The following is a 27,762-nucleotide window of genomic DNA, read 5'->3' as shown; positions in this document are numbered from 1 at the left end:
ATGCCAGGCTTCCTGCTACATGGTCCACTGGTAAGGCTGTGCGTGGGCCTCGCATGTGTCCTGTCCCTTCACGACACAGGTGGGTCTGGTCGAAGTTCAAGTGTCTGTTCTGTATACCATGTTTGGGGATTATTCATCGTGCTTTAGAGAATTGTAGCAGCCAGCGTTTCAGCCCAGAATCCAAACGACTTAGAGAAAAACGGCAATAATAAATTCCCCATTTATTCTGTTGCAGTTGAGTCCCACTTATGCAACAGAATTACCTTCACCTCCACTGTTACCATCCTTATCCAAAGCATCATCTTCTCTTTGGTGGGCCACCAGGACAGCTTCCCAAAGCAGCTCCCTGCTTCTCCTCTTGTCTCTCAATGATCCATTCTCCACTCACCAGCCTGAGCCATCTTTTCATACATTTCATTAAGCCACCCTCCCAGTCCTCCCTCATTTCTCCCGCCTCCTCCCCAAAAGTATTCAATGACTTTCTACTTTTCTTTGGATAGTATCCTAAGTCCTTTACGTGCTCTACGTGACCCAGCCCACCTCCCCATATGTCTACGATCCCTCATATCCTTCATTCCTTATGCTCCATCACATTGGCCTTCTTTCCGTTCATAAAATAATACTCATGCCCATCTCAGACCCCGGGCTCAGGCTGTTACCTGTACACAGGATACCCCCTCAGCCAGTTACGTCCTGCTCACACACTACTCGTCTTTCAGATCTCAGCTGAAAGTCACCTCCCAAGGATGGCTTTCAGATCCCTGAGATTAGATCAGGCTACCTGTTCTACACACTCAAAACGTCTTCAAAGTATCTAACATTGTTTGTAATAATATCCATGGGTCTTAATTTCCTTCATGTTTGCCTTCCCAACTAGACTATAAGCTCCATAAGGACGGAATTTGTATCTATCTGCTCATATTACACCAGCATCTAACACACACAATGCCTATTAAAGTCTAGAGGCTTAGTAACATGATCAACTATTAGTATTATTATAGTTAGTCAATAAATATTTAGTGACTAAATGATGGAATGAATGAGCAAACTACATGTGGGATTTTAAGCAAGTCCACATCATAATTTTCTCATCTTTAAAAGGATTATTTTGGATTAAATTTTCTCTGATGTTATGTCTGGGTTATAATTTTTCTGACGAAATCTTTTCTTCCTTTAGAGTCTGCCTTTAAAGGGGAAACCAAGAAGGAAAGTTTCATGACCTTCCTACTTACAACATGTAAATGGGCAGGTGGTCCTTCTTAGTTTTCTCTGTCTTGGGTAAATTCCTTGGCTTCTCTGAGCCTCACTTCCTCTGTCTGTAAGATGGAGACTGTACCTGTATCCCCAGCTCTAACAGTCATAGAAATAGTTCCCATGAGCTGCTCATTGCTTTATGGTTCATGGTACACCGGATTCTCATGACCTTATTAAATCCACAAAAACTGTGACCTTCTATTAGCAATAGAAGATTTCATAAAGGGAGATATTGTCATTTGACATCATCACTTTTGTAATAATCCCACCTTTCTTTGACTTTTTTTTCTGATGGTATGAATTTGGTTGTAAAGCAAGACAATGAATGCGTGACAAGGTAAAAGACACAGAGGAGTCAGGCGCTGGGTTTCTGTTCCTAACGTTTTGGCAAACAAGCAGGATAATTTTTTTAATACTTTTGAATCTGGGGATGGGGAGTGGTAGCAGCAATCACTCTTTATGCTAAATTTTTAATTTACTTTAAATTAGTTAGTACATTCATATAGTTCAAAATGAAGAAGCTACAAAGGTGTAAAAGTTAAATGCTCCACCAGTCAGCCACTTCCCTTCTCCAGAAGACACCAGTTGTACCAGCTTCTTCTCTATAAGCAGGGTAATTTTCAGTAAATATTTCCCCTGTCTGGGTCTTTAATTTTCTCTTTAAGTGGGAACAATTCCTGTTTCACAGGTAATCATAAACCATGAAAAGCGATAAAATACAAAGCATGACTAAGTATGAAGAGTGCTAATACCATCTACCTTAAAGATACTACTATGGTGGCCATTTTATCCAAAAAGAGGATAGCTTTATGTTATCTGCCCAGTAATTTATTTGAAAAATGTCTTTAACATCCTATTCAGAAATCCCTGCTTCTGGGGTATTTAGCTCACACTTCAAATATTGTTACCAAAATCCACCCATGGGTTTGTAATTATAAAAAGACGGGGTGGAAATACTTCTTCCTTAATGAAATGAGCAGTGTTAAGAAAGGTTCCTGGTTGGGAAGACTGCAGCCCAGGGCTCATCATTCAGATTTGACAGGTGTTAAGGATCCCACAAACCCAGCAGCTTATAGCATCCCTGGAGCCTGGCAATCCAGAGCCCAGATGATTCTGGTACCTCACCCTGACGGAGGGCTCTGCTTCCTGGTCAGGTAACAGGCGAGGTCGGCTGGTATCTCCTACAGATCTCACTGCAGCTGCTTCAGAGTAGATTGTGGGCGTCAAGGGCCCCTCAGGGTGCCTGAGAGGGGAGAGCCGGACAGACTCTCCCAAGCCAGAGGGGGGGTTTGTTTGACAGCTTCAGGCCTGCCTGGTAATAAACATCTGTCTCAGACTTCCTTTAATTGTATCGAGAACATAACCGCCACCTCCAGTAGCCGTGTTGTGTTGTAAAGAAGGGCATCCACAGACTCCCCCTACCTCTAACCCCAAAGCTCTGATATTTAACCAAAAAGCCTGATCATCTGTGAAAGGCCAAATTGGCTGACAACAGTTGACTGAACCTAAGTTCCAACAGGGTACATAAAAAGCAGAGGGAACAACCTAAATGTTCATCTACGGGCGGATGGATAAAGAAAATGTAGTATATACGTACGGTGGAATATTATGCAGCCTTAAAAAAGAAGGGAATCCTGCTATTTGCCACAATGTGGATAAACCTTCTGCTAAGTGAGATAGACAGCCACAGAAGGACAAATACTACATGATGCTGCTTCTATGAGGAATCTAAAATCATCAAACTCATAGAAGCAGAGAGAAGAAAGGTGGTTGCCAGGGTCTGGGAGGAGGTGGACACAGGGAGACTGGCCAGATGTGGGACTTAGATACATCACGTAACATCCTGCGTCTCAGTTTCTCATCCTTCAAAGGTAGTATTGGATAAGATGAGTTTTAAGGGTATTATAAATTGCTGAGGCTCTGCTTCCACAGTACTATTTTATTCATGAAAACTTTTATTTCAGTGTCTGGAAATAAAGAAGTTAAGAAGGAAAAAGATGGGGCTTTCCTTGGTGCAATGGTAACTAGACCAGTCCTAAATCCTGACTTACTCTGTGACACAATAACACATTTTTCAGCCTCTCTGTGCCTTGGTTTTTCCATCTATAAAATGGACATAAATCACCTTCTCCATTGGAATGTGACATGAAAAAATAATCATTGCAACAATATTAGTAACGGATGCAGTATGAGTAAATGGCATGTAATCCCAAAGAGCTGACTTTTCAGGTTTTGGCTTTCCATCACTTCCGCAGTGAGGTCTCCTGCATCCCCCTAGACCAGGTTGGGTTCTCTGATAGAGGTGCTCCCAGAATCCTGCTGGCCCCTGTTTGACACTCTCCTCATGGGATTACACATGAATCTCCCCCCTCCCTCTGAGCCACAGACAGTAGGCTCTGTGGCCGTGGAGACTCAGTCCCTTCCTGTTGACCACTTTATACCAAACACCTACCATACTGCTTAGCCCTAGGTGAGTATTTATCGAATGAATAAAGAATGAATGAACGCCTTTGGTAGTTCAAAATTTCCTTTGACATTGTCTTCTTTGGCAGCATGAAATTTGCTGAGTGGGCAAGTGGCCTGATATTTTGGAAGTAGGTTCTGGCCCTTCATTACCAGGACTGAGCTGTGCAAATTTAGGCAAGTGTCTCCTCCTCTCTGAGCCTTGGTTTCCCAACCCAGTAAAGAGATGGGGTGGATTAGACTCCCTGCATGGGAATCACCTTGTCTATTTATTAAAATATGCATTTCTAGACCACATCCAGGTCAAGGAGACTAGAATCTCAGGGGGAGGGATCACAGGGCCCCCGGTGATACTGACCTTCACTAAACCAGAGGGCAGCTGCAGTACAGACCTCAAGGCCCCTCCAGCAATGTGGGGCTGGGGTCGAAGGCTCTACTTCTCTCTTGAAGCCTTTTCTCTTCCCAGTGTCTGGCCTCAGAGGAGAAGAGAGTAGAGAAAAGGGGGTCGCTTTTCTGGATACCACAGGTGAGTACTGCCCACCCCACCCCCAGTGTTCCATGGGTGGCCCGGGCCGCTGAGATTACTTCTCCCACATCTTTAGACCTCCATTCTCACCCCTGCAGCAGGGCAACAGCATCCCTCCAATCCTCAGATTGCTTTAGCCACAATTATCTGAACATTAAGTAAGAGATGAAAAAGACAGTGTCTGCCAAAACATGAAGAGCAGCGTCAAGCCCTTATGTCCCCTTTGTCAACTGTTGTTTCCAAGTCTTCGGGGAATGGCTGGGAGAAGCAGCGTCTCTCCACTTGCCTGCACACTGCCAGTATCTGGGCAATTGGATGGATGGATGGATGGATGGATGGATGGATGGATGGATGGATGGATGGATGGATGGATTTAGGTAGTAATGTCTGTGACACATCCCAGACCTATTAAATCTGAATCTCTGAGGATGGAGCCCAAGCATCAGAATTGTGGAACTGGAAAAAAAAATCTTTCCAGTGATGCCAAGGGCCAGCCAGGATCCGAGCTCCTCTGTTAGACAATGTCATTATTTATATTATACAGCACGTTGAGAACTCCTGCAATTTCCTAGGGCTTATATTTTATGTTATATATAAGCATCTCCCACCGATCTCTACTCTCTCCAAATGCAGAGATAAAATATTCCCTAAAATAAGCATTCCTTGTGTTTCACCCGAACTTCTTCTACCTACTCTTGCTTGTCACAGTATATGCCATTAGATGTCACCTCCTGAGGACAGGAACTGCCTTTTATCTTCCAAATCCTTGTGCCAGCACAGGGTGTGAGTTCACGTCCAAAGAGGAGGTACATCTGCCTGAATGTCGGAAATGAGGAACTTTTCCTTTTGCCAAGAAAAGGCCTGCTGATGACGTTATCTTTGAATCTCTTTCAGAGCTGCCTGCAATGTCGGTTGATCTGTCTGCACTTAACCTGACAGAACTGGTGAACGGGATGCTGATCAGAGCTTTAAAAGGTAACCAATTTTTTTAAAAGCACAATCCAGGCCCATTTTTATCTTGTTCCTGCTTCCCCTCTGGACTCTCCATGACCTGGGCAAGACCCGTCACGTCTCTGTGTGTCTCAGCTCCTCTGTGTTCAGAGCAGAGGATGTGTGTCCTACCTAACTCATGCTGAGATTGAAAACATCCAGATGAAGTAGGAGGTTTGCCAGCATTTTGAGAGCAAGCTGCCCTCCAAACACAGCATCTGTGTAGGCAACTCTACTCATAACTATATTGTGAGACAACTGCAAGAGTTTAAGGACAGATTAGGAAATATAGCCAAGGGACATGTACTTTTGCTTTTTTTGTTTGTGTTTTTGGTTTGCTTTGATTTGATTTTTGTTTACTATTTTCAGTGTTTATTATTATATTTTTATTTGTTCATCATATTATTAATTTCCATGATCAGTTTGCTACTTTTTTTTTACTGTTATTATTGTTAGTGGGCATTTACTGTTTCTTTATCTCAATGTCTTTGGCAGATAGCAAGAAATTTTTCTCCTTGCTGAGTGTTACTTCCTACCGCTCCTTTGCCTTCCACAAGTTTTCTGTGGCCATTTACAACAGTAAGTGCTGGCTCTCCTTTTTTTAAAAAAAATTATTTTCTTGAAGTATAGTCGATTCACAATGTTGTGTTAATTTCTGCTGTACAGCAAAGTGATTCAGTTATACATATATACATTCTTTTTCATATTCTTTTCCATTATGGTTTATCACAGGATATTGACTAGAGTTCCCTGTGCTATACAGTAGGGCCTTGTTGTTTATCCATTCTAAATATAATAGTTTGCATCTGCTAATCCCGAACTCCCAATCCATCCCTCTCCCATGACCCCTCCTCCAGCTTTTCTTGGTGGCGAGAATGGTAAGCAATGGGTAGGCAGGCCAGGCTACGTGTCAGGGCTGCTATGTGCTTCGTTTCTCCTCACAGTTTCTAACCTGAAGACTGTGGACCCGGCCAAATTCCCCACACGGTACTGCTACTGCTTAAACAACCGGACCAACAATTTATCAGGTGGGTAGAACTCACTTTGAGGCTTGCAGGCTGCCCTGATTTTGCTTGTGCCCTTTTAAATAAGGTTGAATTATTTTTTTTCTCCTTCGACTAAGATCAGAAAATGTAATGATATCTATTACGCTTAAATCTGTGCACATCCATGGTCCTGGAAAGTTCCTTTCTTGGTTTTCTACCCTAGAGAAATAGTTACATCTGTGCAAAGGGCAAGAACAAAAGGTAGCATTGTTTGAGAGCAAAAGCTGAAAACAACCTAAATATCCATCATTAGGAAAATAGCTGAATAGTCTGCTGTACAGTCAAATCTTGGAAGACAGCCATAGAGAGTCCATAAATGCATGCGTGTGGCCGGGTGTGGTCTATGTGTGGAAATATTTCCATGACATTTTCAATTAGAAAAAGGGAGTTCAAAAATAAATAGAGTAAAATGGCATTGATGAAAAAATATATACGTATTTGAACACCGGGTAGGTCATTACCTCTGAAAAGAAGATTGGAGTCTGCGTGTGAAATAGAGTGATGATTAAGGAGACTTGGTATTATCTGTTTTTTTTTTTTCAAAGACAGTATATTCATGTATTACTTTTATAATTAAAAATTAAAAGTACGACATGTTCCTTATATTTAGAGAATCCTGAAAAATAAAAGTGAAAATTACTCTCTCACCACTGATTCATTCATTCAGCAGTTCTTTGTTGAGCACATACTATTAGTCGGATGCTCTTCTAGGTGTGAGGGTATCACCCATGCTGAAGTGGACACACTCACCGCTCTCATGGACTTAGATTCTGTTGGAAGGGAGAGGGAGTACACGAATATACACCGAAAACACACAGTATGCTGGCTAATGGCATGATTGTGAGAACGATAAAGCGGGAGACAGGGTGATGGTGGAGGTGGCTGCTGTGTGCGGGGTGGTCAGGGAAGTCTTCTCTAATGAGGCGAGGGTTGAGGGGCTACCTGCAGGCAAACTGAGAGACAGCCTTGTTGTACCTGGAGACAGAGTGTTCCAGGCAAAGGCAGAGTGAGGACCAGAAAGGCCAGCGAGTGAGACAGAGAGCCGTGAGAAATGAGCTCAGAATTGTGGGGGCAAGGCAGGAGGGTGTTGCAGATCATGTAGAAGTTTATAGTCTGCCACAAGGATTTCCACTTTTATTATGAATAAGAAGGGAGCCATTGTGATTGTCTACACAGAGGAGTGACGAGATCTAAATTACATTTTAAAAGGACCCCTTTGGCTGCTTGTTAAAGAATAGTCTGTAAGGGAAGCAAAGACTCAAGGTGAAAAAGTCTTCTGCTTTTTTTTCCCCTCGCTTAACCTAATATTAAAAATATTTTCCATGATATTACAAACTCTTTGCAAACATGTGTAATGGTTACATAACCCATGAATGTGAGCATTTTCTCAGCTAGTATGCTGTTGAACTTTTGGGTGGATTCTAGGTTTTTCGTAATATAAAAAAATCCTGCATATCTTCGTGTCTAAAACGTTTCCCTGTTTTAGATTCCTTTCTGAGGATAGATTCCCCAAGGTGGAATTTATGGACCAAATATTGTGCATCTTTTAAAGAGGATAATGATTATTGTTTAGTAAGTACTGGATGCCAGACTCTGCAATAAGTACCTAATACCCATCTTCTTATTTAACTCACCCTCTGAATCTCATCAACAAATTACATTTGGGAGGGAAAATATTCTTCATAATCACATCTTTCTCACCATCTCATTAGCCTCGGCTAGAGGCCAAGTTTTGTCTGATGTTGAGTCTCTGCCCTGATTGTGTGAAAGATAAAAATAAAATTTAAAAATTGGAGTCACATCTGCTGGGGAATTTTGTAATTCTGTTTGGTGAGCTGAAGTGTATTTTCATACACATGCAATGCTTATTTGAAAAGAATTGATCCATGGATCGTTACCACTGATAAAATAGCATCTTGCTCCCCTGGTAAACCACAGAGATTTTCACAAGGTTTATTAACATGTCACAACGTGCCTAATGCTGATTCCCCTCAAATTGCAACCCTTGAGAGGCTGTACACTTCGGCCAACATCTTGCCACGGTTCAAAACCTTTGGGGAAGGTGTGTTTGTGGATAATCTTCAGACGTGGATTGTTTTCTGAATATTCTCAACTCTGATATACAGCCTTCCTCTGAGTGTGTTTTTCCTTAATGAAAATAGCTTAAATTTTCTTGATTTAAAAAATAAGATATTGTGATGATAAAATATATTGTGATGTTAATATATTGTGATGTTAAGTTTTCTTGATTAAAAAAATAATATATTGTGAGCTTAAATTTTCTTGATTTAAAAATAATATACTGTAATGTTAAAAATAATATATTGTGTTGTATGGAAGGTATAATCAAAATATCAGAAACACCTGATATCCCAACATCCGTAGGGAATCACATTACCCACCTCTCTCTAATTCATCTATCTAAGCCATCTGTCTACTACATATCTAACCTACCTCTCTAACCTACCCACCTACTCCACCTACTTACCCCATTCATCTACCCATCTATCTACCTATCCTACTGCACCTTCTCTATATTATTTAGAAAACAAGCTAGGCTATTACAACACATGACCCCCAAACAAGGTGACTTACAGAAGGTAGAAGTTTCATGTGTGACAGTCTAGGTAAGCATACTAGGACCTCTCTGACGGTTTGATGGTTTAGGAGCCCGGGCTCCTTCTAGCTTGTTGCTCTGCCTTCCACAAGGTCTGGCCCTTGTTCTCATAGTCCGGGGTGGTTTGTCACCGCATTCACACTCCAGCTACAAGGAAGGGGAGAAAGGAACTGGAAGGCATGCCCATTCACTATATAAACTCAGTCTGGAAACCTTTCACATTGCTTCTTTTCATGTTCTATTGTCTAGAACTGAGTCACGTGGCCGCACCCACCTGCAAAGCAGGCTTGAAAATGTAATTTTCAATTACGTTAAACTACCATGTGCCCAGCTGAAATTTCATGTTTTCTTACTAAAGGAAAATGAGAGGATGGATATTGGGAGACAGCTGTCAGTATATATACCATATTTTCTATGAAATTTGATATTACATTTTCAACTAATCAGCATGTCTTAAAAAACATTCCATTCAATGATATAAATATGCCTCATCCTTCATATGAAGTCATAGTATTCATTGAAAGAATGTACCATAATATAATTTATCTCCTCCTGATGGAAACTTTTTTTTACAATTATCAGCAATGCTGTGATGAGTACCTGTGTACAATCACTTGCAGTATTTGCCCAATTATCACTGCAGGATAAAGTCCTCAATATAGAACTGTTGTCTGACAGGAAGAGGATTTTGTGATGCTTCAAACTGCTAAAATTTCCTCTAGAAATCTTGCATAAGTTTACACTTTTACCAGGAATGTTTGAAAGTGTGTGTTTTTCCACACCCTTGCCAACACTGAGTACCAAGAGACATTCTTAAGTCATTACCAATTAAGACAGACAAAAAGGGTTTTTTCCCTATTTTCTATTTATATATGAAAGTAGTCAGAAATCATTTATCTGTGTGTTGCTAGCAAATTAGATAGTTCATATTTTCATCAAAACAAAGAATATCTTTGAGGCAGTGATAACTGATTTTCTTCCAAGCCTAGGACCCGATTGTGAAAGCAGTTCTAAAAGGAGAGTTGACAAATGTATTGAGTATGAGATTTGTATGAGCAGTGGTGGAAATTTTGTGAAGAATAGGAGCTTTAGCACAAGGCAGACCTCAGCTCAAATTCAAGCCCTGCCACGTGCTCTGGGACCTTGGGAAAGTTCCATCGTTTCTCTGAAACTTGGGCAGAATCTGGACTCCATGCTTGGTGTCTGGGCTGCAAAGCCATGCTTATAGCTTCTATGTAATATAAATAGTGGATTGCAGTTTCTTGGTCTATCTATGAGTCTCTCTCTCTCTCACTAATCTCAGCTTTGGGTAGGCAGAGATGGTGTCTTAATCCTCCAGTGCCTAAAAGACAGCTGGCATACTCCAACACTCCATGAATGTTTACTAGATGAATGAATTAATAAACACAGGAGACTTTTGAGAATTAGAAAGAAAATTGATGGCATAAGTAATGAAATACTACCCCTCTTCAGTTTCTACAATGTGACTATAAACAGATTGGTCTAAAGAGACCTAAAGAAGGATGCCTACCTTCTGCATGGCCACGTGTCCACACCTGTACAGGTGGCCCACCACATCTTCCTCTAGGAGACTAAGAACGCACCTAGGCAAGTGTGGTAAGATGGCATGTCACCACGGCTCCGGCTCACATAGGGTAGCGCCCACCTCCTGTTGGCCTTGCATGCTATACATTCCACTGGTTGTCACATCCTGTCTTCATGCCTCTCTGGGTTCTATATTTTCAATGGTCTGGGTTCTATATTGTCAAGTCAGCTTACCCCTGACCCCAGCTCATAACCCCGTGACTGAGAAAAAGAAGCATTTAGAAAGGCATGACAGGAAACTATCCATGGGACCTCAGAAGCTTCTTTAGAAATTCACAGTTTGGGGCTCCTAGAATAAGTACTCCTTGTTTTAGAAGCCAAGAACTTGCTGGGTCCTGGAAAACCATAACTGAACAGCAGAAGAGGCAGCAGCTGTCTGGGTAGGAAGTGCGTTAGGAACTTTTATCGGTCAGTGGCACCCACCATGTCAAGACCTGTTCAGAATATGCTCAGAGAGAAAGTCCTCAAAGATTTTGTAGCTTGAAATGTTGTAAAATTATCTCAATCTCCTCCCATCAGACTTCTGAACGTGGAGGGCAGGAGAAGAGCTTCCTTGTTCTATTTTGTGTAAAGTCCTTGCCTCCTTTGATAGTTCATAGTTTATAACCCACCACTAAATTTGAAATCATGGGATGTAAATTTACACCCCATGTCTGCAGGGCCGACATGGGGTGTCAGCCAATGAATTTGCTATTCTAAATCAATTAGACGAAATAACGGGGGGCGGAACAAATCAGAAAAGCCATTATTCAACACTATGGTTTTGCACAGCTCTTTGGTGCTGGCAGAGAAGGATCCGGGGGTTGGGGGAAGGAAATGGAGGAGAAAGGAGATTATGATGGTGGATCCGAAAGTTCTCTTTTTTTGTAAATTTTTTTTTAATGAAGATGTTGGGGTAGGAGTTTATTAATTAATTAATTAATTTTTGCTGTGTTGGGCCTTCATTTCTGCCTGCCTGAAATTAAGACTTGAAAAATAACTAGTAGTATTTCTTTTTATGATTGTTAATAATCCCCAATATACCAAACTAAATCAAACTCGTAAAATCTAGTAGAAAAATCCAAATACAATATACATTTCCCTTCAAGTCTCTGAAATTTAAACCAAGTCTCAGAAATTTAAACCTCCTCAACCTGTCTTACAGATTTCACAGCCCTACTGGTGGACATCATTGGAAATTCTACCAGCTACCTCACAGAGATTTTTAAGTCAACCTCCATCCTCTCAGGTATGCTCATCTTGAAAATGCTTGGCAAATTTGAGATTTGGCATTCATCATGGAATAAAACCTAGTCAACTTCCCACCCCGATCCCTACCATAGGCAGGGCTGCCAGGAACTTTAACGTAAGTTTTATTTAGACAATCAGTGTGGTACAGTTTCAACCACCAGGACAGTATTTGAAGCTTCCATCTTCCTATCAAAGCTATTCCTGGGGTCCAAAAAGTTGGAGGAAGAATTCAAGGCTCAACACTGGGGGGAGTTAGGCAGACTCAAAAAACAGCTTCTATTGGACAGCTATACTCCCTTTTTTTTTTTTTTTTATGCGGTACGCGGGCCTCTCACTGCTGTGGCCTCTCCCAGTTGTGGAGCACAGGCTCCGGAAGCGCAGGCCCAGCAGCCATGGCTCACGGGCCCAGCCGCCCCGCGGCACGTGGGATCCTCCCGGACCGGGGCACGAACCCGCGTCCCCTGCATCGGCAGGCGGACTCTCAACCACTGCGCCACCAGGGAAGCCCTATACTCCCATTTTAAAGATGAGAAAACTGAGATTCAGAGAGGTTGAATATTTTGCTCAAGGTTGGCTCAGAATTCAGATTTAGATCTCTATGGAACCTAAACTCATGTCTGACATACAATTGAGAAAGATACGCTTCAGTTATAAGGTGGCTTCATATAAGCCCCAGGCAATTCACATTCCCCTGGGGACCTACTTTGAAAAGCACAGATCCAGTCAATAGCCCAACTCTTGGTCTCATCAGAAAGGTGGTGTCCTATACTGTGGAGCAACTACTGTTTTAGGAGCAGTGGGGGAGGAAGAAAGAGAAATAATAGATATAATCAGGTGCCCGGGACTCTTCTAAGGAGCTTCCCTCATTGGATCCTCATCACAACCACATGGGGTAGCTACTATATTTATCTCCACTTTACAGGTGAGGAAACTGTGGCACTGAGAGGTTAAGGAACTAGCCCAAGATCATTCGGCAGAGGTAGAACTCTAACCCAGGTGATCTGGCTCTGAAGTCCATGCTCTTGGTCACTATTAACACATATAGTAATAGGACCACATTTACAAGAACCATTACTACTATTATGCCTATTTACTGAGCTCTTCTATCTGCCAAGCACCATACTTAGAGTTTCACATACATTGTCTCATTGGATCATCACAGCCATCCTACCAGAGATGTCCAACCACACATCCACAGTCCTTTAGGCAGCATCTTCAGGGACAAGTATGCTTAGGAACTCAGAAGTTTTCGGATTTTTGATGGTGTAACAGGGTGTCTACACTATACCTGACAGAACACCTCCAGCAGCATCCAGGACAGCCTGCTGTAAATCAAACACATTCATATTCATTTAGCAAAATGGTTGACCCTTTACACTAAGAAGGATAGATAAACTACAATAGCCTCGCATCTGTCAATTCAGGTTTTGCCACTGAATGAGTCGGTACCAAACTCACACGGAAACCTTCCATCTTACGGAGATTTGGAAAGTGCACATAAGGTACTGTGGGACTTGAATTTTCACCATTTGAAAGATAGGTGAACTGAGTCTTAGAGACGTCAAGCACTTCATTTATCCTCACTTAACTAATCAGTGCCAGAGCTAATGTTGTAATCCTGGACGCTGACCCCAGAGGCTCTGCCCTTAGCCATTACATGATACTGCACCTTCCCTCCATCAAAAAAATTAAAACCAGAAACTCGGGGCTGACTGAAAATCAGGGCTCCTAAATAAGGAGTTAGCCTTATTTTCCTATAGCATCCAGAGCTAGAGATTTCCAGCTTAATTTTCGTTTCAACCAAAGACTTAACAGCTTCAGACCCATTGCTAAGTCCTGTTGTACCCTGGTCTACCTTGCAGTGAGTCAAGCGAATGAATCTGACTGCATCTTCATCTGTGTGATGTCAGGAAAGTCAGGTGAACCACCAGCCATTCTTTGACAAGCTCTCTGAGCTGAGAAACACAGCCCTCCAGCAGGTGAGCCCAAGATTTGACCCTGTTGGTGTGGTTCTTGCAGGAAGGAATCTTTCTGACTTCTGGGAGATGGCGGAAAAATCTCCTGTTATCAATTACACATTTACCAGCAGCATGTCCGGTGTTCTGGGTGAGTGTAATCCTCCCAAACTCCTACTATAGAGTCTCCAGACCAGGGTCGCAGCTAGCAAGCTAAGGACTGAATGCTGCCCTCAGGTATTTTATTTAGCTGTACTGTGCTAAAATCAGAGGATTTAATCATTAAAATTTTTTGAATTTCTAGATTATTATTATTTTTTTTTTGCCAAAGATCAGGTAGCCCTGGACCCTCCCCCTCCCCCACGGCAGCTGGGGTTGAGTTGCCGTCCTCCTCATTAGGAAAGACACCTTTCCTCTTTTCCATAGCCACTTGCCCCTGTTGCCTTGCACTTTTTACTCATATAAACTACCTGGTTTTTGTAGGTATTTGAATTTGTGACCCTGTTGCAGACATTGCCAGTCCATAATACTCAGACCATCCCCAACCATCCTCCACCCCTCCACACACATCCACCCATCTTCCTGCCTTTTCTCTGGCATCAGGTGGAATTTTTTGGAACCACCTTAAAGCCATCTTTCTCCCCTATACTTATGTGTCATTTCTAGCTGAATAAAGTTTCTGGAACCTGGCTGGTCTTCCAAGATCATCATCTGTTGCTATGATTGTCTTAGTTCAAGACCTTGTCATCTATCTTTACTATAATAGCCTCTGAACCAGTCTCCTTTGACCTAGTCTCTTATTTCTCTGAAATATCCATCCATTGTCATACGAGTGATAAAATAATTAGGTTATGTCTCTTCATTGCTCAGAACTCCTAAGTCAGCAGCAGAGGGTCTGAAGTCCTTAGCATCGAGTATACATTTGTCTGTCATCAAGTCCACCCTACCTACTTTCTTCTACATAAATCTTCTGCTAAAACTCCACTGAAATCCCTGCCCTTCTTGCAGACGGCATACATCTCCATGCCCCTGCAACTTTGCTCATGCTATTATACCAGGATGGAACTTCCCTGCTTTTCCATATTTCAGGATCCAATTCGTCTGTCAATGGCTCAGCTGCTGTCTCCTCTTTCCAAAAATCTCCCAGTCAAAATTAGTCTTCTGTCTTCTATGAGTCTACAACACACACTTAAAAGTCATTTGGACTGTTACTCCAGGTTGTATCACAGAGAACGTTATCTGTGTGTCTCCTCACTGAATCATACCTGAAGGCAGAGAGTGTCTCCTTCATCTCCGTAGTCTGCTTTCCCCTTAGTGCCTCACACTGTACTTTGCACATAGTAGGTTCTTTATCCGTGTTTATTGGAGTGAAATGAAGTTTACAATCAACCTCCAATTCCACTCCAGAGGGCTGCCTTGGTTGGTATTTATTGTAGGGCATCTCTTAGTTGTGCCGAGGAAGGAACTTCCACTGTATGGAATAAGGCTGCTTGATAAGGAGATGAAATGGGCACTTGGTGGGTTCCCCTCACCTACCTAATTCTGAGGACAGATCTGAGGGTTGAGTCAATCTCACTTCTTCAGAGAGTCCTTTCATGACTTTCTGACCCCCAGTCTCAATTCTGTCTCCCCTTTTGTGCTCCTGTAAAGTTTTCCCAGCACCAACTGCTTGAGAAGAGAGAACAAATGAACAAGTTGACACAAAGTTGGTGTGCTTGATAGCCAGTCACCTGGCTGAGTGATGGTTTGATTGGCAGGCACTCAGTCCCTCATGGCAGGCACTTTTCCTCATGGAGCATCCAAGGGCACTGTGTAGATCTCCTTCTGAATTAAGCCTTCCTTCTGTCTCTGTGGGGGGCCATCTTTCAAGTGGGTTTCTTACTGGCAGCCCCTAGATGCCCCAAATTTCACCCCTGGCCCCTCGTCATACCCACAGGGCACATGAGCAAACCTAATCCCTCTTCCTGGGACCAGTGCCAGAGCTGTGGAGGGGTTGAGGGTTGCCAGGTGGGCAAGGACCCTGACAGGATCCAGGTTCTGTTCAGGAAACGCCTCAAGTGTCTGATGCTTTTTGGCCTGACAGCTCTGCATTCTGTGCACATTGCTTTTGCCCACGGCATTGTCACCCCTCGATATTTTAGCTTCATCTGTCATTCAAGGAGAAACCCTCCTCTTGGTGACGTAAGGTACTGCTCTGAGTAAGGTTTGAATCTCTGCATTCTGTATATCTGCTGTCCAGTGACCTTTCAGTGGCTCGACAGTTCTCTGTGTGCAAAGTGTCAAGCATACTAAAGCTGCCATTGACCGTCTCCTTGAATGGGCAGCTACCAGGGGGACGGCTCTGACTTCACAGCTCACACCCACAAGCCAGCGAACACTACCAAGGACAAGCCCCCCACATGGATCCCAGAACGCTGGAGTGTCTGATCTGAGAGGCTCTCCCAGGACAGAGACAACTCCTCCTTCAGAGGGAGAGCAGGCCACGACCACAAACGAGCGTCCTGAGGGTCACACCAGAGCCCCAGCCGCCCTGGACGGCGCCTCTCCCACCCTCCCAGCCTGGGGTGAGATTTCTCACCCGGCCTCTCCTGTCCTGTTTCTCCCTGCACTTCCCTCTAGGCTCAGATACAGAAGTGAAATCCTTCCTTTATCCCTTCTCCACCAACCTCTGTGTTCAGCAGCCCTTTAATAAGAGATAGATGGGAACCAGTATGGGTGTGATACCTATACGCAAAGGCAACAAATGTCACTGGCATAATGTCTTTCTAACATTTAATTTTATAATTAATTTTTTACGTTGAAATAGTTTAAGACTCACAGGAAGCTGCAAAAATAGTACAAAATTCCCTCATACCCTTCACCCAGCATCTCCCAATAGTAAATATAAATGTGGTATATGGTGACATCAGGTAGTTTTATTTTAACAGAGCAGCTAGCAATATCTCCCCCGAAATTCACACTAAATGGTGAAATGCAGTCAACATTTTACCGCAGGCAGGGTTAGGTTAATTTGTAGCTGGCTGGATAATGTTGCCAAGAATATGTTAATGACTTGATGCCGGTGTAAAAAGCTGCTGCTGCTGACCTGCTGAGAAGTTCTTTTTTTCCCATCATTTTTGTGGACACTAATCAGTGGTGTTGTCACTGAAGATGCAAAAGGCATGCTTATCCTATTTGGAATAAGATACAACTGAGATAACTGTTTCATTAAAAGATGATTATGTCTCAGTGAGTTCCAACAATGGACCACACTCATCAGAATACATTCATTCACTCATCAGTACGTATATTTAATATCAGACCCCAGGCTAGCTGTCAAAAAACACAGCTCTATCAAGGTTCCCTTTCCTTCCTGAGCTCTCAGATCTGGGAGAGAGACATAGACAAGTAAACTGAGAGTTATTATCCAGCCTACAAAGAGCTATTGTCCTGGAAAGCCCAGAGAGGGGGCTCCCCTGAGGAGCTTGAGAACCGATAGAAGTCAAGCAGACAGGGAAAACAAGAACGAGGAAAAGGAATCAGATTCACTAACTAGAAATTTTTTAGTAATATATCCACATCAAGACAATTATACAAAATTAGAAAGCTTTCCAGTATAATATGAAAAAAGAAAAATCATAAAATATCTAGCTACCACTCAGAGGGAAAGTGCTAGTTTTGCATGAGAAAAACTACAAAACTTTCAAGAGAGTAATAAAAGCATATTTAAATAAATAAAGGGTTATACCATGTTCTGGATGAGAAATCAGAATAGTTTTAAAATGGCAACTGTTCCAAACTTAACTTATAGATTTAAAATCCTCCCAGGGGGGGAAAAAAAAATCCTCCCGGGGATAAGTTTTGTACAACCTGAAAAAAATTTATTTTAATTCTAACCATGGGAATGAACGAGAGAAAACATCTGGCAATTGTTTAAAAGACCAGTGAGGAAAGACTTGTCTTAATAACCATCCTGTGATATTGTCAGTCAGGCATCATCATCATCATCACTGCCATTTCAAAGGTAAAGCTGAAAAGAGTTTAGTAACTTGCCCCAGAGTTCACAGCACGGAGGGGGTGGGGGCAGAACTTACACTTCCAGCTCCCCTTACCTTAAACCTTTCCGCTGTATCACATGATTAGAATCGTATTTCTTAAATTCGCCAGTGTCCACTGTCTTCTGGACACACACCCTAGCTGATTGTTCAGCGTCCTAGGAATTTGGAGAATTTTTTTAAATTAGTAGTTAGGAAAACAAAGTTTAGTGTGGTCCCCTTATTCCAATTCAGGGTAGGGTTGAAGTCCCTGGATTATCTATATTATGAAGGCGCACTGCATGTACCCTTTGATTATATGTCAATGTCTTGTCAATTTTACGTCTGAATCAAAGCGGTCAAGCGCGTAAGTGCCCTGTGACTGTCACTTGTGCAGCTACCAGGAAGGTGGCTGCAACTCCACGGGTGACAGCCCGCAGGCAGGCATGGGCTTCCACACTACCTGTGCCCTGGGCTCAGGCCCCCAGTGAGAAAACACCTGGAGGGCTTCCCTGGGAAACACTTTCCTCCCCACCGGCATCTGCAGAGGCCGAGGAGGCCACGAACACACGGAGCTTTTCTGAGACTCCTGCCAGGACGGCGGCCATGCCTGGCAGCCCATCAGGGACCAGCCCAACCTCAGGTAAGAGAGGATGCTCACTCCTACTCCCCTAATTACATATACAAATACAGTGATATGCACATTAAAATGTAATCATATAGTATGAGGAAGGCCTGAGCTCTGAAAAACTGTGTGATTCCAATTTTGTGTTTGTCTATGTATTTATGTGTGTATGCGGGTGCGGGTGTGATAGATACACAGAAAATAAAAAATAAACCAGAATAAGACTGAAAAGAAATTCACAACATGTTAACCTTGACTATATCTGGGAAGTATCAATAGATAAGATTTGATTTTTCTTCACTTCAGTGTCATGAATTTTCCATATTTTCTACTCCTATAATCAGACAAAAATGGTTTACCTGTTTTTAAAATCACTTCCTCTGATCTCTGCAGCCAGAGGCCCTTCTTCTGTGCTTCTGTTTTCAATGGATCGCAACATTCATCACTGCTGTGCTGTTAGGGGTCATGAACTTGACCTTTCTCCCCTCTGGGCCATGCTCTCTTTAAAGGCCTGTGTCTTTACTCTCCAGTTCCCATGAAACACAGCAGACATTCAGTAAAAGCTTGCTGAATTACCTGAATTTCTGAAGAAGTAGAGAGGAAGAAGTAAATGAATTTCAAAGGGTGCAAATGTAAAGTCTTAACTTTAGGTGCAAGATCTCAGTTGCACAAACAGGTCTGGGAATGCAACTGATAGCTTAAATCAGAGAAACACCTGACATAACGGCATCGGGAAAAACACAGGCTAACGTACTTGGGTTAGGCCAACAGACAACAGCAGCCAGCACAGCCCTGAGGCTTTGAGCTCTGGCCTTTATTTCAGACACAGTGGCGTTGAAATCTTGACTCCACTACTGCTGTCCCCTTAGGCAGTTCTTTTGATTTCTCTGAGTCCCGGTTTTCTCATCTTTTAAATGGGGAAGGTGATGCTTACTTCTCAGAGTGGCTGTGCTGATTCAGTTAAGTGAGGTCTGTAAGGTGTTCAGCTCCATACGGAGCACCCTGGAATCACTCAGTCGACGGCAACGCCGACTGCCCTGTCCTACCGCCCCCAGGGCGACAGCGTAGCAGCCAGCTTCAGGACACATGCTCAGGAGGGTAGTGACAAAGCGGATGTCAACCAGAGGAGAGCACGTGTCTGCTTTTGTCCTCGGCCCCTTGCAGCTCTAATCCTCTGTGATTCTGCGGTCATTTAGTTAAACTGTGAACAGTGACCACAGACAAGTCAGCTCTGTGTTTGGGTTAGGGTTGAGGCTGCTCATCTTCCAGAACTACGTAGAAACACACCCAGGCAGCAAGCGTCAGTGGTGCCTTCTGTATTCAAGGGCTTACAGTCAGTGCCTGGAGGGGAACCCAAACAGGATGCTGAGGGCTTCCCTGGTGGCGCAGCGGTTAAGAATCCACCTTCCAATGCAGGGGACGCGGGTTCAAGCCCTGGTTGGGGAAGATCCCACATGCCGCGGAGCAACAAAGCCCGTGCGCCACAACTACTGAAGCCCACGTGCCTAGAGCCTGTGAGCCACAACTACTGAGCCCACGTGCCACAACTACTGAAGTCCGCGTGCCTAGAGCCCGTGCTCCGGCAAGAAGAGAAGCCACCGCAATGAGAAGCCCGCGCACGGGAACGAAGAGTAGCCCCCGCTCGCCGCAACTAGAGAAAAGCCCGCGCGCAGCAACGAAGACCCAGCGCAGCCAAAAATAAATAAATAACAAAACCCAAAAAAAACCAAAGAGGATGCTGACCAGCTCTGAGAAAACGACCAGGTTGCCCCCTGGAGTTGGGCCTCCTGCCTATAGTTATTTGTTTGCAAATGTGACATGCTGTCCATCTCTGCTACTGAGGCAGCTGAACTCCGCGCCGCCACGCCCACCATCCTAGCAGAGGAGCCTGATAAGGAACAAGCAGGATTGCAACACTGTACGGAGTCCAGCCCAGGCTCTGAGACCTCACCCCACCCCTCCACACCTTCCTTCGGACTCCAGCCACAGCAAACGGCCTTCCACTCACTTCTCTGAGTCTTTGCTTATGACGCGCTTCCCTCTGCTTGGAAGGCCTGTTCCCCTCACCCGCGGCTACGCTTCTCCATCCCAGAGAAGATGTCACCTGCCCCACCCCCCATCCCCGTGCTCATGCTGCACCCCCTGCCTCACCCCTCTCCTTCCGCTTAACCACACGAGTGAAAGTGCCTGTTTCTTCTCCCTCATTTTCTATAAGAAGGCTGCTTTGCTGGTTTTGCCAGAGGCATGCATCTTGACAGCAGGATCACTTCCCAAAGTGGTCCTTAAAGGAGGACTTCATGAACAGGATCAAAAGAATTGTTGAGATGAGCCTACATTGTATCCTGATGATGCTGGGGGGTGTATAGGGGTGGGGTGAGGACGGAGTCAGTGTGCACACCGGACTCAGGTGAACGCAGAGCATCTCGTGTCCTCTTTGCCTAGGAGCCCCGTGCTCGGACATGGCCCACGAGAGTCCACTCCTCTCCCATTTCGTACCAGTGTTAGCGGGTTTCCAATGGCACCAACACACTGTATCACCGTTACTGATGGGACTTGCCCATTTCCTCCTCAACACTGGGGGTGCCTCCATCGTAGAGTCTATTTCTTACTCATTTCTGCATCCTCAGCAACCCCCAGCTACCTGGCTTGATAAGCAGCAGTAGATGAACAGGGCAGGACTGGTGGCGGGGGTGCTTTTCTGCTCATGCATCCTTTGAAGAAACTCAAGCTCACCTCTCTCTCCTCTCATCACAGACCCATTCACCCCTGGCACACAGACTCCAAGTCCTACCAAGACTCCGGCCCCCAGAGATCCACAGGCAGGTAAGAATGTGGCCCTGGAAAGAGGAAACCAATACCCCAGGTGGAAAATATTGTTTAGGGGCAGGGGCGTGACGGGACAGGGGTGCCTGTAGGCAAACTAAGCTTGTTATTGTATTTTACTGGTTCTAGCAGGAGGAGAGGCGGGAGAGCTAAGTCCTGCTGTGCTATTAAATCACCCTGTGATCTTGCATACATCATTTTCTCTTTCTTGACTACAATTTCCCTATGGATTTATAGAACTCTTTATCTTTAAGATGCCATGATTCTCTGCTTGTGTGTATACCCCAGGTCCATTTCATTTTGACCTTTGCGAGGCCATTGTTGTCCTTGCAGGTGATCTCCCTGCTGCGTGGCCCTTTACCCCTGGAGAAGAGCCAGCCCTCGTCCCAGGACGCCACCAGGTTTCAAGTACGTCCCAGTGCCCTGTCGCTCCTATAGCTTTTGTTTGTTTTGGATGCAGTTGTGTAGTGTAATAAAAAGAGGTCTGTTTGATAAATTTAGATTCAGACTGCTGGGATTAAATCCTAGCTCTGCTATTTACTGGTGAAGTAACCTCCTGCGCTCAAATTCCAGAATTCAGTTTCCTCCTCTGTAAAGCAAGAATAATAACAATTATCGTGGGCACTAAAAATGTATTTTCTCTGCAGGGTTTTGTATTAGGCAAGATAATGTGTGTGGAAGTGATTTGGAACTGGAGAGCTCCGTATAACTTAATTCAATCAACTTTTATTGAATGGACACCCACTGAGAATGTGCTGTACACTTTGTAAACAGAAGCTGTTCTTGCAATGAGCATGTGATGTTAGCAGAAAGAGGGGAAGGAAAAGAGGATGACTCCAAAAGTCCACCCCCAGCCACTGGGTGCCATTTACTTCTATCCCCTGTGAAAGGACATTTCTGGACACTTCAGTCTTACAGAATTCTAGGGGAAATCCCTCTCCTGGGCTTGGACGTGGGTTTTCAGGACTCCCGACAGAGGCTCAGGACTTGGAGTTTCTGTGGTTTATGCTGCATTTTTCCAATTTTTGGATGTCAAACTCTCCTTTTTTCCTGTGGAGCCAGTTTCCATGACAGAGAAATTGACACAAAGTGAGTCCTTCAAAGCTGGCTGAGTCCTCAGTTCCCTCCCACTCCCAGATGCCTTTCCGTATTGTTTTCCTGAATGTTCCTGGACCTGAATGTTCTAGTCATATGTCAACGGGGCATTATTAACTTGCCGGACCCTGCACCGTCTCCTTTTTCGTATCATCTAAGATCTGCTTCAGCCCCATTCTCGACCTGTAGTGAATGGTGAATGGGCCTTTTCAGACACAGAGACGTGATTACGCTACCACAGGAAATTACAGCCCTGTTTGCTTCAGGTTCTAAAGAAACACAGGAATGCTGCAGATGGGGGCAGTCGTCAGACTGAGTTTTAGAAAACAAGTTGACTCTATTTAACTGTATCTTTATATCTTTATCTGTATCTATATCTATATATCTATCTCTGTATGGCTCCATCCATCCATCCATCGTTCCATCCATCTAATAAGAAATATAAAATTTCTCACTAGAACGTTTATTTTTAATAAAATTTCAGGGAGACCACCTCTGATTTCTTCCAGGAACCAGACCCCCTCCTTTCTCTACCTATCTCTGGGAAGTCTCACAGCAGCTTTACCAGACATGGTGAAGCAAGGCCATGTTTACCTGTTGGGCTCGAGCTACCTGAGCTCAGGGGCAAGACAGTATTCACTCAGCACAGTCCCTAACAAAGGGAAGGTGCTTGCTAAATTCTTGTCGATGTGAATGGTCTGGGATCGCATCTTCTAGGGTGTCCTGAGCCGCTCCTCAAGGAGGGGGCCGTGACCTCTGCCCCTCTCACGCTGGCCATCCAGAAGCTCAACCCTTGCCTGATGGAGCTGTGCCGCTTTTTCCAGCAATGCCTCTGCATGAGCCAGAAGGGAGACCCCGGGATGGAGGCAGTGAGGTAACCTGAGCCACTCACTGCTTTTTACATCCCGTATTTATAGGCTTCTGATTCTGCTTAGCTCCTCTGCAGGCCACTAAGTGATGAGGCATTAAGTAATCCACACACAGGTGACAGGGGTACCTCAACGAATGCACACGCCAGCGAGTCCTCTACTGCACCGTCACCTCCTTGAGAACCAGGAAGAAACCTCATTCATTTCTGGGTCCCCAGAGCCAAGGACGGGCCACGACACAGTCAGTGCTGTCAAGCTGACTTGTGTTGTGTCACATCTGCTGGAATAATTACAGAGGATTTTCAGCGGTCCCAAAACCCCAATGCCCTCAGCCTGGCACGATTTGCTAGAAGAGAACTAATCAGAGGTTATGTCCACCTAAATTCCAGTTTTTTCATAAATCCCTAGCAGTCATTTGCTGACTCAATAATAAAGATGTAAAAGGAAAATGAGAAGGCAGACCCCATCTTATATTAAGAAGGATTAGGTGTGGACGTCTTCCTGCCCAGGAAAGCTGACACACTGTCCTTTCTTCTGGGATTTATCCTTGGCTGTAAACCCAGAGCCAAACAAGGTAGATGCGTTTTTCTGCTCCAATAGTAGGAGGCCAGTCTCTCAGATCTTTAAAGTTATTTTCAAAGGCTACTTATGAGATCTTTCAGCTTTTAAAATGCCCATTATCTACGGGCTCTGAGCCCCAAGTTCAGGTTGGCAGCCTTTTTCCATCACTCTTTTCTGGCCCTGGTCTTGGATCTCCCGATCAGAGTGGATGCTTCTTCCACCCAGAGAGGGAAATAAGCAAGATTCATAGACCTGAAGGTGTTAGCCAGCAAGGTGGAGGCATTTCTCTACAGCACAGGCTGATCCTAAAGAAGAGGACATTTTGCAACAATACTTTCCTACCTGATCAGCCCGCTATTCCTTCCTTCTTTCTCTATCGAGCTCTTTGTATCAATAACAAGTGTCAAGTCTCCACTATGTATCAATTTAACACTGAGCCGAGCCAGCAGGATATAGAGACAAATCAGAAATAAACCCAGAAACTGAGGATTTCATAGTTGGTGGGAATAAGTGGTCATAAACACACATTAAAATATGACATAGTAAGTGACAAAATCAAGTCACGCACACAGGCAAAACCTATTAGTCTCATACCCTTGGAAGAAAATCAAATTTGAACAATCCATATTGCATATTTGCTGGAAGGATAATGAGGAAGGCAGACATTTCCAGAAAGAAATTTGAGTTTAAATTTAGAGAAATGAAGCATCTGTAAAACTGAGCTTATCCCTTCTTTTCCCTTTAAGTTAATAGTGAATTGTTCTATAGTCGTATAGTAAGCATCGAATATGGGATAAGAAGAACGGAGTAGGAGGCTGGCATTACTCAGTGTGCTTGTTGAATAGGGCGCAGCCCCTGTGGTCAAAAACGAGCTCGTATAGCAGAATACGAGCCATGGGACCCCAGAGGAAATAAGTAATAGGACTTACGGAGGAATAGGAGTTTGTTAGGCAAAAAATGGGAGAGGGCACTCCAGGCAAAAGGTGGAGAGTGAGGCAGACTGGAACATCTCAGGACCACAGAGCGTTCCATGTGGCTACAGCAAACATGGGAGGCCACTGTCCCAGCATATGTCCCTATTCAGGAAACCGTGCCCTTCCCAACAGCTACTTGGGTCTTGCAAATGAGTTTTGACTTTTCCCAGAGTTCCAGCAGCAACACCTCTGCGCCTCGGTTTCCAGAGTTTTAGAGTGTCCTGTAAATTGAGGGTGACAGAACCTGGGAAATCTTTACAGCCAGCTTTACATGAGCAATTGGTTGCTCCCCAGAATATGCGAGAATCACAGAATGATACAGATGGAAGAGAAGTTAGAGACTATTTAGCCCAACCTCCTCATAGCTCAGGTGAAGGACTGAAAGGGAATTGGATTCCCAAGAGTCCTATGTGAAGCCAGTGACACAGCCTGTCCTGAAAACTCTTCTTCCTAATGACATGCCTGGCCTTTTCACTGAAGCCTTTTGAAGCAATCCCTGAGGCCACCAGCCAAGAGCAGGATATTATTTTGCTAAGTATGTGCTACATTGTTAACTATAACAGCCCTGCACTCTTACTCCACCTCACACAGAAATAAATAAATGAGCATCACCATCGACCCAGCACCTGTGATAAGCCCGGCACTGCTGGGGAACTTGGCAAATGTTATCTCATATCATCCTCAGGATACCCTATGAGTGTAGACTCTATTATTGCCTCTCATTTATATATGAAAAAACCAAGGCCCAGAGAATTAAGTAATCAGCCTGAAAGTCATACATTCTAGTAAGTAATGAGGGTAGAACTAAAAATAAGTCTTTCTGACTCTGAAGTCTAAGCTTTTTCCTACTCAGAATCATTCTCTACCTCTCCTCCCACAGCCTATAAAGATGGAGAGGGAGTTCCTTGCTATGAATAATTAGCCATTATGACTTTTTTTTTTTTTTTTTTAGTATGGTTCTCTCTTCTTATAGCCACAAAGGATAGTAATTGCATTCGACCCTGATTTAAATCTTTAGGTATTGTCTTGAATACTATTCCTGGTTTCTGAAGAATGCAACATACATCTGTCAGAGGGTGAAAAGGGTGCTCCATTCACACAGTAAGTACACAGCCGGACTGTATTGTAAATCGTGTTCTATGAAAAGGTTCTAGAACCTGTTCCTGCCTTATCACGGGGTCAGTAGGAGGAAGTATAACTCATCTAGTGATCATGAATCCTAAACAAAAAGAGTCTACGGTATTTCGGAATCCCCTTCACCTAACAGTTTGGAAAAAAAAAAAAAAGCAGGAGTCAGCCCAGCCAAACACTGTTGCTTTCTCTGTGCTCTTGGGCAAGCTTCTTATCCTCTCTGAGTCCCCATGTAAGCTAAAATGACAAAGACAAATGAAACAGGAGACAATCACCATGTAAGCATTCAAAGTCCTGACCAAAGCAAAATGTATCCAAATAATTCAAGAAGAAGAAGGCAGCTTGAAGTGCTACAAGTGGATGTGTATGGTAGCTCTGTCCTTGTCCTCATGGCATCTGAGCCCCATTTATTCTCAGAGATGCCAGACATCTTCTTTTTTTCTTCCACTCCTGCTGACAAAAGTGGCTGACGTAGTCTGTCCATTCCCCAAACCAAACCAAGTTTGGCCATTGTATTGTGCCATCTTGCTGAACTGTCTGGTCAAGGGACTCTGGCTTTCTGAAAAGCATGGAACCAGGCTGAACTCTGTGAAAAAATCCTTTCTAAGTATAACCCAAATATAAGCCAGGTGGTCATATGGCCATGCTTTACACAACAACAATCAAACAAAAAACAATTTAGCTGCCCAGTCCTTCCTTGTGGCTTTTGAAGAATATCAAATGAGATCCATGATAACACTTCTTAGAAACTCTTCTTATTCTTTTTGCCCCTCCATTATCTCTCACTTCCCACAAGCTACCGTCTCAGAACCTCTCTTTAGGCTTCATTTTCCAGCGTATCACTCAATAACTTCCCTAAAATCAAGCTTTCTGGCTCTTTCTCTGTTTCCATATACCTCCTCCGATTATTTTCTTGTCCTTTTGCCTTTCACTTTTTTATCTCTCAAACACAGCTTCCTTATTTCTTATACAAATCCATCACGCTACTTCCGCTCTCTTTTCCTTCCACCATCACCTTTATTCTGCATCATAAAAACCAAGCATTTGGACTGGGGGTGTTGGAGGGGCTCAGTAGTCAAAAATAGAAATCTATTTACCTGGTGTGGAGAGAGGGAATAGGAAATCTTGCAAACTGCTTATTGACTAGCTCTTCTATTGTCCTCACCACATTAAAATCTCCACACAAACAGCATTTTACATTTACGGAACATCATAATGAGTTCAGACTAGCATTGTGCAAACTGGGGAGATGAGGCTGGTACAGCTGGGTGTTAGAAAAACACCACTGGGCAGAGACTGGCGAAATGAGGCTTGCTCTCAACACGACTTTTCTGCTAACTAGCAAGGGGTTCTTGCATAAGCTCCTTCATTCTCTGACGTTGACTCTGAGTAACGCCCTGTCCTGTGCACTCCGCCATATACTGGCCCCTTGGGAAGAGCCTGAGCCATCCATGGTGCTGTCAGAATTTATGTCTCTGTAGCATTTCCTTCGCCATACCATGAGTTCCCGCTCTTTTTTTTTTCCAGCCTTAAAACAAAAATGCCTCGAGAATATCTGCAAGTCTGTTTGAGTTCTTGAAGAAACAATGGGACCCGACAGTAAGCTGGGCAACATCTGTTCATCCTGTGGCCCCTGGCCCAAGTTGGCTGCATTTGCAGCATTCACCCAGGCTGCAGCCAGATCATCAATTAATTGAGTGTGGGTCTTTCTGGAAGTAGCAATTCTTTCTCTCCTGTGAATCTGTGTAAGGTATTGAATGTGGAAGACCACATGTGAGAGCTCCTACAATCACTGCAGCGATGCTGACTCCCTTGCCTGCTCCAAGGGCATGGACACCTAGTAGCTATGCTCAAGGGACTCCCCTGATGACTGAGACTGAAGAAATGGGATGTGGGGTGTCGTGCTAGCATGAGCAAACCAGTCCAGGCACTGAGACTCTGACCTAGCCCCTGAAGTGGCTTAAACTTGGGACTTCAGGAAGACA

At 43.9% G+C, this 27,762-nt stretch overlaps 1 protein-coding gene and 1 long non-coding RNA gene across 2 annotated transcripts in view; one reads left to right on the top strand and one right to left on the bottom strand.

Annotated features, from left to right (window-relative positions):
* HHLA1 (HHLA1 neighbor of OC90) lies at window positions 1–27,348 on the top strand. Its single transcript, XM_067017559.1, has 16 exons — window positions 1–79; window positions 1,178–1,237; window positions 4,184–4,243; window positions 5,138–5,218; window positions 5,729–5,812; window positions 6,178–6,261; window positions 11,646–11,729; window positions 13,594–13,650; window positions 13,751–13,843; window positions 16,011–16,250; window positions 18,097–18,342; window positions 21,079–21,147; window positions 21,481–21,555; window positions 22,960–23,116; window positions 25,665–25,747; window positions 27,305–27,348. The coding sequence occupies exons 1-16, from the start codon at window positions 1–3 to the stop codon at window positions 27,346–27,348; spliced, it is 1,596 nt and encodes a 531-aa protein (XP_066873660.1).
* The window catches only part of LOC136792911 (uncharacterized), a 50,916-nt gene continuing 40,873 nt past the window's right edge, over window positions 17,720–27,762 (bottom strand). The window contains exons 2-3 of the long non-coding RNA XR_010837512.1: window positions 18,684–18,908; window positions 17,720–17,878 (exon numbers count right to left, since the gene is read on the bottom strand). This is a non-coding gene — a long non-coding RNA (uncharacterized lncRNA). The remainder of the gene's footprint in view (window positions 17,879–18,683; window positions 18,909–27,762) is intronic.

Source organism: Kogia breviceps, chromosome 17 (genome assembly GCF_026419965.1).
Source record: "Kogia breviceps isolate mKogBre1 chromosome 17, mKogBre1 haplotype 1, whole genome shotgun sequence".
NCBI lineage: Eukaryota > Metazoa > Chordata > Mammalia > Artiodactyla > Physeteridae > Kogia > Kogia breviceps.
The sequence above is the reverse complement of the archived record's forward strand: the minus strand, read 5'-3'. Positions and strand labels throughout refer to the sequence as shown.